Source organism: Myotis myotis, unplaced genomic scaffold (assembly GCF_014108235.1).
Source record: "Myotis myotis isolate mMyoMyo1 unplaced genomic scaffold, mMyoMyo1.p scaffold_m19_p_4, whole genome shotgun sequence".
Lineage (NCBI taxonomy): Eukaryota > Metazoa > Chordata > Mammalia > Chiroptera > Vespertilionidae > Myotis > Myotis myotis.
The window spans coordinates 51,554,322-51,568,319 of NW_023416346.1; the positions used below are offsets into that span (position 1 = coordinate 51,554,322).

The following is a 13,998-nucleotide window of genomic DNA, read 5'->3' on the forward strand; positions in this document are numbered from 1 at the left end:
TGTGGAATCAGGCCAAAACAGGCTCTGCAACATCCCCTAAGGGGTCCCGAATTGCGAGAGGGTGCAGGCCAGGACAAGGGACCCCTCTGGTGCACCATCAGGGCCGGGGAGGGACATGGGAGGTTGGCCAGCAGGGGAGGGACCGTGGGAGGGCTCCAGGGCATGTCCAGCCTGTCTCACTCAGTTCTGATCAGCTGGACCCCGGCAGCAAGCTAACCTACCAGTTGGAGCTCTGCCCCCTGGTGGTCAGTGCATGTCATAACGAGTAGTTGAGCGGCCTTAGCATATCATTAGCATATTACTCTTTGATTGGTTGAACCGCCGACCAGTCTACTGGACACTTAGCATATTAGGCTTATATAGGATGTGAGTTTAACATGCACAATATGATGATTTGATATATGTATATATTTTGAAGTGATTACCACAATAAGCTTAGTTAACACATTCATCACCTCACACAGTTAACCATTTGTGTGTGTGTGTGTGTGTGTGTGTGTGTGTGTGTGTGTGTGTTGTGAGAACATTTAAGATTTACCCTCAGGCAACTGTCAAGTATACAATACAGTCTTGTTAACTATAGTCAGAATGCTATACATTAGATTCCCAGAATTTACTCATCTCCTAACTGGAAATTTGCACCCTTTTATCAACATCTCCCTATTTACACCAACCCCCAGCTCCTGGCAACCACCAATCTATTCTCTGTTGCTATATGTTTTGCTTTGTTAGATTCCACATGCAAGTGAGATTATGCAGTATTTGTCTTTGTCTTATTTCACTCAGAGTAATAACAAGGGATGGTTCTGCTATCCTCATTTGTGAACAGCTTTTTATCTTTGCATAACTGAATTTACACTAATTGCTACTTTCACTATTTAAAACTAGGTATTTATAAATAGGTGTGCTTTATATAATAATTCTGTTAATTTGTGCTAAGTAATTCAAGAAAACATCATTTAGTAATAGTCTGGGCTTTTTTTGTTTGTTTTGTTTTTTATTTTGTATATATTAGTGTGGGAGTTTTATTATCCAAAACCTAGTACTATTTTTAATTTTCCAAGGCACTGTGAGCATGAATCCTGTTCCTTTTTGTTGTCTGAGCTTCTATTAAAATGGAATAGTATTGCCTAAATTACAAGGACATAATTTTAAGAAACTGTAAAGCTCTATGACATACTGTAAAATTTACAATGTAGTAGTAAAAAAGAAAAAAAACATTAGGATTACAGTCAACATAGTTCGGTGTTTGGGCACTATTTGAAAATAAATGAATATATTTGAAAGAGCAGAATTTAGAAAAATTACCTTTATGTGAGAGATGAATTTAAGTAATAAAGTAAATATATTTATCGTACTAAAGATATTTACATAAGATATTATAAATAAAGTATCTTCAACTAAAGACCATCTCAGTGTTCGTGTAATTTTTTTCAGATTATTGAATATTTTGTTTACCTTATAGGAAATCATGGATCGAATTTATAAGAATGTTATGAGCAAAGTCCAAGAGATGAATTATATTCAGAAAACCCTGTTCAAGATAGGGTATGATTACAAATTGGAACAGATAAAAAAGGGATATGATGCACCACTTTGTAATCTGTAAGTACATTTTATAGAGTCTTTATTTTGAGTCTTTAGATCTTTTTGTGTTTGTACATCTGGAAGATAAGTAAATGGCAACTTAATTTAATTTGAGCATCACCACCATGATAATAAGGTTGAATTTTTAAAATTTACTTTTAAGTCACATTGCTGATACAGCAAGCAGAAGACCCTGAACAGTGATCTTGGCAACTTAACAATTTTTAATAATTGAGTAAATAGTTGAGATATAATTATAAAACTTGGTCTTATGAAGAAAAACTGGAATAAACTTTTGAATCAAGACTTTTGAGTTTAAAAACAGTGACCTTTCTAACTTGAAAAAAATGATTTTCAAGATTTATTCTGCATGAAGGTTTCTGATTTATTGTTTTCATAAAATAGTGTAATAAGTATATGAATATAACTATTTTAAATGCAATGCTGGGGCGTGGAGATGGGAAAATGTTTTTCATTGGGAGATAAGATAGATGACTAAATGTTCCACAGATAACTTAAAATATTTTTCCTTTGACATCATAATTTTCTTTCATTTACTGTGCATCAAAGTAATTCCCCAACACTGCACTTGAAAAAATTTTAAGAGTCTATGCGGCATTTTTTTTTCTTTTTCTTTGTTAATCCTCAGCTGAAGATATTTTTTTCCATTGATTTTTAGAGAGAGTGGAAGGGAAGGGGAGAGACAGAGAAACATTGATGTGAGAGAGACACATTGATTGGTTGCCTCTTGCATACACCCTGACCAGGCTGTTAGCCTGCACCCAAGGTACATGCCCTTAACCAAAATTGAACCTCTGACCCTTCAGTCCATGGGCTGATGCTCTATTCTCTGAGCCAAACTGGCTAGGGCAATGTGGCATTTTTTCAAGGTGTCACTCTTTGTTGCTTTGTTATCCTCTCATTATCCCCATGGTTTTGAAATTTAGATGTCTCAACCAAAGTTAAGAAATCTTTCCCAGAGCTTATTAATTAGCATGTCTCCAAGAATAATGTGTACATGCACTGCAATAATTAATCCCTCATTTTATTAAGGATACTATTTAAAAAGGTGAAGGCTCTGCTAGGAGGGAATGTCCGTATGATGCTGTCTGGTGGAGCACCATTGTCACCTCAGACACACCGATTCATGAATGTCTGCTTCTGTTGTCCAGTTGGTCAGGGTTATGGATTGACAGAATCGTGTGGTGCTGGCACAGTTACTGAAGGTAAGCATTTTTAACGTGGCAATTCTATATTAGTCACTATTTATAAAGCCTGTTTGAACTACCTTTGTAAACCATGATTATATTGTACCTTGTTAATAATATCAGGATTCAGTGCAAATTTACATAGAGTTTTAGAAACTCTTAGTTCAGTATCATATGTCCTCAGAATTCTGTCGTCATGGTCCTATGACCTTTTCTTTCTCTTCTTTAGAGAACTGCACTCTTGGAATAAAGTATCACTTTTTCTGCTCCCTCTCAAATCTGTATTCCTGCCCTGACTTCTTGTTTGTTTTTTCTTCTGTTATTTTCAATAGCCTATATCAGTTTTCTCAACTTGGACACTATTGAAATTTTGAACCAGATAATTATTTATTATTTGGGGTTCTCCCATGAATTAATTATAGGATGTTTAATGGCTAGATAGTAGTAGTAACCTACTCCCCCCTGTTGTGACAATGAAATATTTCCAAACATTGCCAAATATCCTCTGAGGGGCAGAATCACCCCAGGTTGTGAAACAATGGACATAGTAATTTTTGTGGATTATCCCAGTTTTGCTTTCAATTTATTGTGTCCAAAATTGGTTACAATGTCCAAATGCCATTATCCCAAACTGTCTGTGACAGTCATGTTACCATCCTTAAAACCATTCAAGCTTTGAAATGATCTGATTATTTTTAATATATTTAAATTTGATCATTTCTTCCCATTTATTCACTGGATCACTCCCTCCCCTACATGCCACCTTTAGCATCCAACCTTTTATTACTTTATACTGCTCTTAGGTAACAGCCTTTCAATGGCTATGTCTGACTCTAATATGTAACTTCTGATTCATCCTGTATACTTCAGTCAGAATCATCCACCTCAAACATTGCTTCACACCTAGTGAGCCTAGCTTTCAAGACCTCTTTAATCTGACACCATTACACCTACCCATTATTATTTTGCATTTTCCCCCACGTGTATACATACCTGGCTCTTCTCTCTAGACAAGCCAATCTTCTCACCATTCCTCATGCATGCATTATTGGTCCCACTTCTCTGTATTTTCTGTTCCCTTTTCTTGGACTACCCTTTTTTAAAAAACTGGTCACAGCCATCTTCTAGTGTACTCTTCAATTAAATCTTCCCCAACTATTTCATTTTACATACTAGTAGATCTTTCCAGTCTCTAAGACACTGCTGTGATCAACATCAGTACCATGTAGTTTAGTATTTCGATGTGCTCTAAATTGTTTCACATGCGTTTTTCCCAGGAAGTTTGTTGGTAAGCTCATTGAGGGCAGGGTTGTCTTATGTTGTCCTCACAATATTTAATATATTGTTAGGTATATAATAGGCTGTCCATAAATACTTGATATTGCTAGTAAAAATCACAAATTACAAAAGAACAATATCATCATCATCTTTGATAATAGCAGCTAACATTTATTGAACAATTTATTTTTGCCCACATATAATCTTGTTTAATCCTTATGCATGTTTCTATCTGAACTAGATGAAGAAATGAGGGCTTGGAGAGGTTAAATAACTTGTCTAAATTTCACAGCCAATCACTGAATGGTAGAAAAGAAATTCCAATCAACATCTGTCTTATCAGAATCCACATAGATAATGGTGGAGCCAGCTTTCCTCCTTTAACAGATTTTTGTACTTAATTATCTGAAATGTAGTCATGAGACTAAAAAATGATGTAACAACATTGGAATCGATTGCACTATTGAAATGAAGTTGACATATTGAAAAATGATCACAGTTGGTACTCCTCTCACTATGTTCTCTTCTTTTGTCATCTTGCAGAATCTGGCTATAGCTCTAATATTCCTGTTACCACATTGGTGCGAGCCTGGACTGTGGTACTAATATCTTTGTTGCTTTCCCTTCATAGTTACCGACTATACTACTGGCAGAGTTGGAGCCCCTCTTATTTGCTGTGAAATTAAGCTGAAAGACTGGCAGGAAGGTAAGACTTTTGTAAGTGCTAATGATTCTAATTATGCTACAAACCACTGTGAGCCTAATGACTTCCATTTCTTTTAAGTGTTAGGTAGTCTGTTGTGGCTTATTTCCTATGCTATCGTTTTTCTCAGTAACATCTGTAGGTTACCAAGAGAAAAAGAAAATCTCTCAAATCTAGCCATGATGATTCTGAATTTGGGAATAGTTGATGGTAAAGGGGAAAAATTCTTAGTGGAGCAGTCCTGGGTTAGGGGAAGATGTGTATCATTTTCAGAAGATTGAGTGACTAATCACACACACGTGCGCGCGCATACACACACACAGCTTCTTAGGTCCTCATCCCAGCAAACATTTTTATAGTTGAGACTCAATAATCCAACTATTTGTATAGTTGAATTTTTGTACGTAACTGCAAAAGCAAGCACACTTAGAGGAAACCTGCACTTACAGACATTAGTGGTAATCGTTTTTACAAATCAGTTGACAACAAAAGGAAAACACTTTGTGTCTTCCTATGATGAAATTGTTTTAAAAAATACTAAACATATATCTAAACTGCAAAATTAACAAATAATGAACAACCTAGCCTTGCCAGATAAAGGAAGAATAATTAAAACGCTTAAGATTTTAAGAGAATATACAGCTTGGGATGGAACTGCAAACTGAGAATGTAAAGGATTGGTTACTTGCCGAAACCGGTTTGGCTCAGTGGATAGAGCGTTGGCCTGCGGACTGAGGGGTCCCAGGTTCAATTCCGGTCAAGGGCATGTACATGGGTTGCGGGCACATCCCCAGTAGGAGGTGTGCAGGAGGCAGCTGGTCGATGTTTCTCTCTCATCGATGTTTCTGACTCTCTATCCCTCTCCCTTCCTCTCTGTAAAAAATCAATAAAATATATTTTTTTTAAAAAAAAAAAGGATTGGTTACTTTAGAGGACATCCCTTAGGTTGTTCAAACCCAAGAAAATGAATAGGCTTTATCTGCCATAAATTTAAAGTTTCTAGCAGTGTTTCTGCTTTGTGGCTTTTTTATTATGTGCATTATTTTGGGGGCTTTATGAGAAAATAACCGTTTTTTAAAAAATACTATATTGAAGAGCCAATTTCATTCCCAAGCATTTTATATCCTGGGAATAAGTCCTTTCTCCCATGATAATGCCCGTCCGATTTTTGAATGAAAATCTGAAGAAAATGCAGATAGTATAGAGTGGACAAAAAGTAGGTTTACAATTGTAATACAAATCATACAAGAATAAACTCTGTTTCACATACTCACAACTATAAACCTACTGTATGTATCCTTGTGTATTGAGCACCAGCTTCAAAATCGTTTTATGAGATGGGTTATTCATTAGACAGTATAATCAGAGAAACAAAGTATATAGTAAAACTCAATAAGGAGATTTTTTGCCTTTAATTTTTATTTTCTGATTTCCTGGTATTGTGCTGCAATGTCAGTTTTGGGGATTGGGTCCATTTTTGGATATGTATTTATTTGGAGTTTTCCTTGCTATGAAGGAAATTTTGCTTTATATAATAGGCATGATCTTAATGCCTATTAAGATCCTACGTACAATGGGGTTCATCTTCTTGAGATATTGAATAGTTTTCTATTTAAAGAGCATCTAACAGCTGAAGGGAATACTGCTTTTAATCCTCTGATGACATAAAATCTAATTAGCATGTCGGTTTATAAGTCAGATTTTTATATATTTTCCTTAAAGTAAGCCTTATTCAGTAATAAACAGGTAATGAATACTGATTAACTATTTTAATGATTATTTGTCAATTAATTTGGTGTTTTAATTTTTAAAGTCATGACTGGTCATGGGAAAAATTAATAAAATAAAATTTCGCCCTAGCTGGTTTGGCTCAGTGGATAGAGCGTTGGCCTGTGGACTGAAGGGTCCAAGGTTGGATTTCAGGCAAGGCTACATGCCTGGGTTGTGGGAGGCATGCAGGAGGCAGCCAATCAATGATTCTCTCTCATTGTTGATGTTTCTATTTCTCTCACCCTCTCCCTTCCTCTCTGAAATCAATAAAAATATATTTTAAAAAGAAAATAAAATTTATCTCCTGTTTCCCATAGCCCCCCCTTCTCATTTAGTGTTGTTGCCTTTGTAGGCATTTACTGTCTGCTCCCTTTGATTAAAATCTCCTTAGGAAAAATTTGAAATGCATTGCTATAAACAGATTATTAATTTACTTACAACAGCTTCCAGTGTTACCCTTCTTGGGAACAATTTTATCTTAACAAAGAGAGCTCTATGAACCCTAAACTTTAATGATATTCTAAGTGTGAAATATTATGGTCATGGGAAGGTTTAGGGTGGGTGGTGACTGGTGATTATCACAGTCACCCATTGTCATCATGTAAATCTGCATAAATACAAACTGATATTCTCCAATAAAGTGATGTACAATTTGATCAGCAGGAAAGTATTTTCAAAGGATCTTTAAAAATTAATGCTAGATCAGCCAAAGGACTTGTATACATGCATATAAGCCTAAACAATGGACACAGACACCAGGGGAGTGAGGGCATGAGTGGGGGGTGGGGAGGCAATGGGGAGATAAGGACACATATGTAATACCTTAATCAATAAAGAAAAAATAAAGAAAAAGAATTAATGCTAGAAGAAGTCAATGAGGGGGCAGGAAGACATATGTAGTACTCTCAACAATAAAGATTTTAAAAAGTAATGCAAGTACATTTTGTTTTAGAACAATAACTAATTTGCTTCAATGATTTCCAGGTGGTTATACAATTCATGACAAGCCAAACCCCAGAGGTGAAATCGTAATTGGTGGACAAAATATCTCTATGGGATATTTTAAAAACGAAGAGAAGACGGCAGAGGATTATTCTGTGGATGAGAATGGCCAAAGGTGGTTTTGTACTGGTGATATTGGAGAATTCCATCCTGATGGATGTTTGCAGATTATCGGTCAGTGTATTTCCTTGTTTGTGGTTTTCTTTAGGTTTTGCAACTTCAGCATATATGAAAGATAATATTGGTCAAGTCATTGATAGGGTTGATGGTTCCATTGGTTTAAACTTTGGGAAAGTTATTTAACTTATGTCTGTGCTTCTCCATCTGTAAAATAGGGACATTTTACAGACACAGCATATTGACCTGGTATGGCTTTTATTAGAATTAAATGAGTTTATATATGTCAAATATCTAGAGCAGGGCAGTGCCTGTATCAGGTAAGTGGTAGCAACAGCAGCAGCAGCATTTGAGATGGGGAGGATGGGCAGGAAAATAGCAGATGGATAATAAGAAAACAAAAGTTGCTCAGAAGAGGTTTTTTTTGTTGTTTTTTTGGTCAATGGCATGTGGTTCTCTCTAACCATCTACTGTAACATACCCTATTCTATTCATTCCTCACCCAAGAGGCATTCTGGGCCCAGTTTCCCTAGTTGCCATTTATATGGCTCTAGCTAGCCCTGAACCTTCGGAAATTATAACGTCAATCCTAAACATTAATCTGTTCTTTTGAGAATGTCGGTTTTGCATTGTCGTTTTTGAGCCTACTGAAATAGACTCATGAAATCTATGCCAAATGACCCTTATGCTATTCACTTAATTTATTTTTAAAATATATTTTGTATTGATTTTAGAAAGAGAGGAAGGGAGAGGGAGAGAGAAAAACATTGATGAGAGAGAAACATTGATAGGCTGCCTCCTGCATGCCCCCTACTAGGTATTGAGCCAGCAACCGGGGTATGTGCCCTGACCAGGAATCAAATCAGTGACCTCTTGGTTCATGTGTTGACGCTCAACCACTGAGTCACACTGGCCAGACGCTATTCACTTTAATCAGGAAAAGTTAAATAAAAAATTGACTAGCTGATAAGGATTCTGGTCTGGTCCTTTTAAAGCCATAAAATTTCCTCAGTCATATTTCTAGTAATCCATTTAAATCTGTCTCTGGAACCTTATCTGATATGAGTATAGTTAATATTTTTTAGGGAAATTTGACTTTTTATCCAGAAGTTTGGTCTGTTGGGGAAATTTCTAAGAAATATGGCTCAATCTAGAATCAATACACCCCACGTTTTTCTTGATCCTTAATTGCACTGGAATCAAATGTTTCTTTTGGCATGTAGAGTGGGTTCCCAGGCTATGGGTAAGCAAGTCAACACTCACATGAAGGTCATAAGGCAAGTTAATGTTTATTCATGCTGTGCCATCCTGTGTCAGACATCCTTAGAGCACTACCATTTTAACAAGATAATGTCACATAGGGAACAATGGGTAATTAATATATATTGACCATGTTCTGTATGCCATATATTGTACTGCATGCCTATAAGAGGTAGGCGTCATTATCCCTGATAACATTGAGGATTGGGAAGGTCTACTGACATGCCCAGGATCATATAACTAGTAACTGGCAGAGCTACCATTTGAGTCTAGTGATCCAAAGTCCTGTTTCTTCTATTAACTTTGTTATAATGTTTAAGATTATAAGATATTAAAGCTTTCAGTATAGTGTATGCAATTTTAGCTGGTATTTCTTTATTTTACCTAGGCATCTTCTTTTTTTTAAATATATTTTTATTGATTTCAGAGAGGAAGGTAGAAATAGAGATATTGAAACACCAATGATGAGAGAGAATGATTGGTCAGCTGCCTCCTGCATGCCCTCCAGTGGGAATCGAGCCGGCAACCCAGGCATGTGCCCTTGACTGGAATTGAACACAAGACCCTCCAGTCCATAGGCCAACGCTCTATACACTGAGCCAAACAGGCTAGGGCAACCTAGGCATTTTCTTAACTGACGTGTATAATAAGATTTTAGAAGTATCTTTATAAATAAAGATTAAGCAATGAGATTTTAAAAAATCATAATTGTACAGACCTTATTAAAATGGACTATGGATAACTTAACATTCTTTATGACTTACAGATCGTAAGAAAGATCTGGTGAAGTTACAAGCAGGAGAATATGTATCTCTTGGGAAAGTGGAAGCTGCATTAAAAAACTGCCCACTTATTGACAACATCTGTGCTTTTGCCAAAAGGTAATTGTAAAAGTTATGTTAGTTTCATATACTTACAGTAAAAGGATAATTAGAAAAAGTTTGATTATGTATAATAATAATGAGGGACACATGAAACTTTCATCAGAGTTGGGGAATGTTATATATTTCTGAACGTTCTTGAATTTAAGATTATTTGGGATAATCCAGACATTTTAACTATTTATTAAACCCCTACTATGTCTTGCAAAATACTATGCCACAAAACTCATTTAAGTTTCCTAATAACTGAAACTTAGCATAATTAATTTTTCCAAGAAGATAACACAGCTAGTACAAATTTTCTAAATAAAAACCTGAGAGATTAAACCATTTTCTTTATATTTTAATGTTTTATTTTTATGGGCTTTACTAATTCCTTTAAAATTTCTAAAAAAACACAAGACAAAATGTAGTATCTTAACCATTTACTAAGTGTATAGTTCACCAATGTTAAGTATATTTTGCAGAACTTTTCATCTTGGAAATCTAAAACTTTATATCAATTAAACAATCCCCATTTTCCTTTCCCCCTCAGTTCCTGGCCACTACCATTCTACTTTCTGTTTTTTTGTGAGGTTTTTTGTTTGTTTGTTTGTTTTTAATTTGACTATTCTAGATACCACATATAAATAGAATCATACAGTATTGGCCTCTTTTACTTAGCATAATGTCTTCAAGATTCATCTATATTGTAGTATGTGTCAGAATTTCCTTCCCTTTTAAGGTTAAATTATATAACATTGTATATATAGAGACCACATTTTGTTTAGCCATTCATCCATCAATGGACCTCTTGGTATGCTTCTACCTCTTGACTATTGTGAATATACTGCTATGAACAGGGATATGCAAATATCTCTTCAAGTTCCTGCTTTCAATACTTTCCAATATATACCCAGATGTGGGATTAACGGTTCCTGTGGTAGTTCTACTTCTATGTTTTGAGGCACTCCCATAGTGTTTTCCATAGTAGCGGTGCCATTTTTACTTTTCCACCTGTAATACACAAGGGTTCCCATTTCTTCATATCTTCACCAACACTAGTATCTATTTTTTATAGTACTCATAATAATGGGTGAGAGGGACTATCTCTCCTTAAGGATTGGTGATGTTGAGCATCTTTTCATATGCTTGTTGGCCCATTTATATATTACCTCTAGAGAAATGTCTAGTCAAGTCCTTTGTCCATTAAAATTTTGTTCTCTTATTTTCAATTATACAATACAGTGTTACCAAACACAGTCGCCATGATTTACATTAGATCCTCAGGCTTATTCATCTTATAGTTGAAAGTATGTATCCTTTTACCAACCTCTCCCTGTTTCTTCCAAACCTAGCCCTTGGCAATCACTTTTCTACTCTCTGTTTCTATGAATTTGACTTTATATATAGAAAAAGATTCCACATAGCTGGATAATATTTTATTTTGTATGTATGTATGTACATATGTATGTATATATGTATGTGCATATATTTCACATCTTTATCCATTCTTCCGTTGATAGATACCTTGATTTTTTTTCTATATTTTGGCTATTGTGACTAATGCTGCAAAGGACATGGGAACATGGGAATGCAGATATTATATATTCGATACCCTGTTTTCATTTCCTTTGGATTTATACTGAGGAGTTGAATTGCTGGTTCATAGTTCTGTTTTAAAATGTTTGAGGCACCTTCATACTGTTTTCCAGAATAACTGAACCAATTTACATTCCAACCAACAGTGTATGAGGGTTCCCTTTTCTCCACATCCTAGTCAGCATTTGTTATCTCTTATCTTATGGTTTGTTTGTTTTTTAATTATTCTCTTGTCTTTTTGATAATAGCTATTCTGACAGGTATAAAGTAATATCTCATTGTGGTTTTGATTTGCATTTCTTTCTCTGATGATTAGAGATATTGAGTAACTTTTCATTTGCCTGTTGCCCATTTGTATGTCTTCTTTGGGAAAATGTTTATTCAGTTCCTCTGCCCTTTTAAAAATCAGATTGTGCTTTATTTATTTATTTATTTATTTTTAGCTATTGTGTTTTATGAGTTATTTATAATTTGTATATTAATTCCTTATCAGATAGATATATGATTTTCAAATATTTTCTCCTATTCCTAGGTTGTCTTTTCATTTTGTTCATGATTTCCTTTGCTCTGCAGAAGCTTTTTTGTTTGATGTAGTCCCATTTGTTTATTTTTGCTTTTGTTGCCTTTGCTTTTTCTGTCAAATCCAAAAAGTCATTGTCAAAACCAGTATCAAGAAGCTTATTCCCTATGTTTTCTTCTAAGAATTTTATGGTTTTAGGTCTTTGCCCGTTTTTAATTGGGTTATTTTTTATTGTTATTATTGAGTTATAGGTGGTTTTTATATATTCTAGACATTAACTGCTTATCAACTACATGATTCACAAATATTTTCTAAAATGCCATAGATGGCCTTTTCACATTATATTGACTATATTTTGACACACAGAATTTTTTTATTTTTTTATTTTTTTTAGGATGCAATACTGATTTAATTATAAGCAGTGGAATGAATGTACAAAGTTGGGTTATGGACACACAGAATTTTTAAAATGTTTTGTTGAATTCTCATTTGTCTATTTTTTTATTATTGCCTGTGCTTTTGGTGTCATAGCCAAGAAAGCATTGTGAAATCCAATGTCATGAAGCTTTCTCCCTATGTTTTCTTCTAGGTGTTTATAATTTTAGCTCTTACATGTTTAGGTCTTCAGTTAATCTTTGTATACGGTATAAGGTAAAGGTCGAATTTCATTCATTTCCATGTGGATGTCTAGTTCTCTTAACAACATTTGATGAAGAGACTGTCCTTTACCCATTGAGTGATCATGGGACCCTTGTTGAAGATCATTCTGCCATATATACAAGGGTTTATCTCTGGGCTCTCTATTCTGTTTCATTGGTTTATATTGTCTGTCTTTATGCCAGTACTATGGCTTTATTCTTAATGAAACTGTAACAAAAAGAAGTATGCATTTGAAATTATATTGTAATGTATTATTTCATTGAAAACTTTACTTGCTCTCAGTGTTTTAATTTCTATTTTGTTTTTATATTATATATTTTTAGTGACCAGTCCTATGTGATTAGTTTTGTGGTTCCTAATCAGAAAAGGTTGACACTTTTGGCACAACAGAAAGGAGTGGAAGGCACTTGGGTTGATATCTGCAATAACCCTGCTATGGAAGCTGAAATACTGAAAGAAATTAGAGAAGCTGCAAATGCCAGTAAGTAAGAAATTGCTTGACTTTAAATCCCTTAAAGTCATTTAATGGTGTCTTGAATAGGTTCTTCAAGATGCCTGTTTGTTTTGTTTTTATAATAAAATACATGGGTTTAGAAAACTGCTCCTTAAATATATATAATGAATTTTCATGTTGGAAGGATTCTTAAATGTTATATAGTAGAATAACCTATCTACTTATTTATTGCATGTTGCAACATCCTTGCTAAGTAATCATCTACTCTGTGTTTGGAATGGTCCACCTTTGTTCTGATAGTTCATAATGATGTGACCTTGTGTGGATCTTTTATTATTTATCATTGTGTATCCTACTTGTTGTGGGCACTTTGAATCTAGAGGTCTCGGCCCTTTAGTTCTGGGAAATATCTGTGTATTATGTTTTGTTTGTTTGTTCTTCTTTCAGTTTTTCCCTCCAAATTGTGTTTGTGTTTTTACCTGGGACTATTTTTATATGGAGATTGGATCTCCCCTGCTTTAATCCTCTAATTTGCTTCTTTTGTTTTCTACATCAATTTTGTTTATATTCTGGCAGCGTACTTAACTTTATCATCTTCTATCTTTTGAATATCCAGTATCAGAATTTTATTTTCCAGAGCTCTTTCCTACTTTCTCAGTGTTCTTTCAATAGCATCCTGTTGTTCTTTCATGTATGCAGTTAATATGTCCTCTCTTATTCTTCTGAGGATATTAAAGGGATTCCTTTTATGAAGTTATCTTCTGTTATTGACTGTTTTCTCCAAGTTCCACTGTCTGTTTACTTTGGTCATGGCCTCTCATATATCTGCTGACTCTTGTCTGTCCATTCACATTTGAAAATGAAGTATTGAAAACCTGTTTGTAAATTTTACTGGGCTCACTGGAAAGTTATTCAAATGTTAGTGTCTTGAGTCATTGATCTATTTCTCCAAAGATTACTTCTTCAGTTTCTTGCCT

At 34.8% G+C, this 13,998-nt stretch overlaps 1 protein-coding gene across 5 annotated transcripts in view; it reads left to right on the top strand.

Annotated features, from left to right (window-relative positions):
* ACSL4 (acyl-CoA synthetase long chain family member 4) overlaps positions 1 to 13,998 on the top strand; it is an 88,401-nt gene that overhangs the window by 67,955 nt on the left and 6,448 nt on the right. For all 5 annotated transcript variants that reach the window (XM_036303980.1, XM_036303983.1, XM_036303984.1 and 2 more), the window contains exons 10-15: positions 1,466 to 1,605; positions 2,641 to 2,813; positions 4,705 to 4,779; positions 7,531 to 7,722; positions 9,692 to 9,806; positions 12,891 to 13,048. In XM_036303980.1, coding sequence (XP_036159873.1) covers positions 1,466 to 1,605; positions 2,641 to 2,813; positions 4,705 to 4,779; positions 7,531 to 7,722; positions 9,692 to 9,806; positions 12,891 to 13,048 — 853 coding nt within the window. The remainder of the gene's footprint in view (positions 1 to 1,465; positions 1,606 to 2,640; positions 2,814 to 4,704; positions 4,780 to 7,530; positions 7,723 to 9,691; positions 9,807 to 12,890; positions 13,049 to 13,998) is intronic.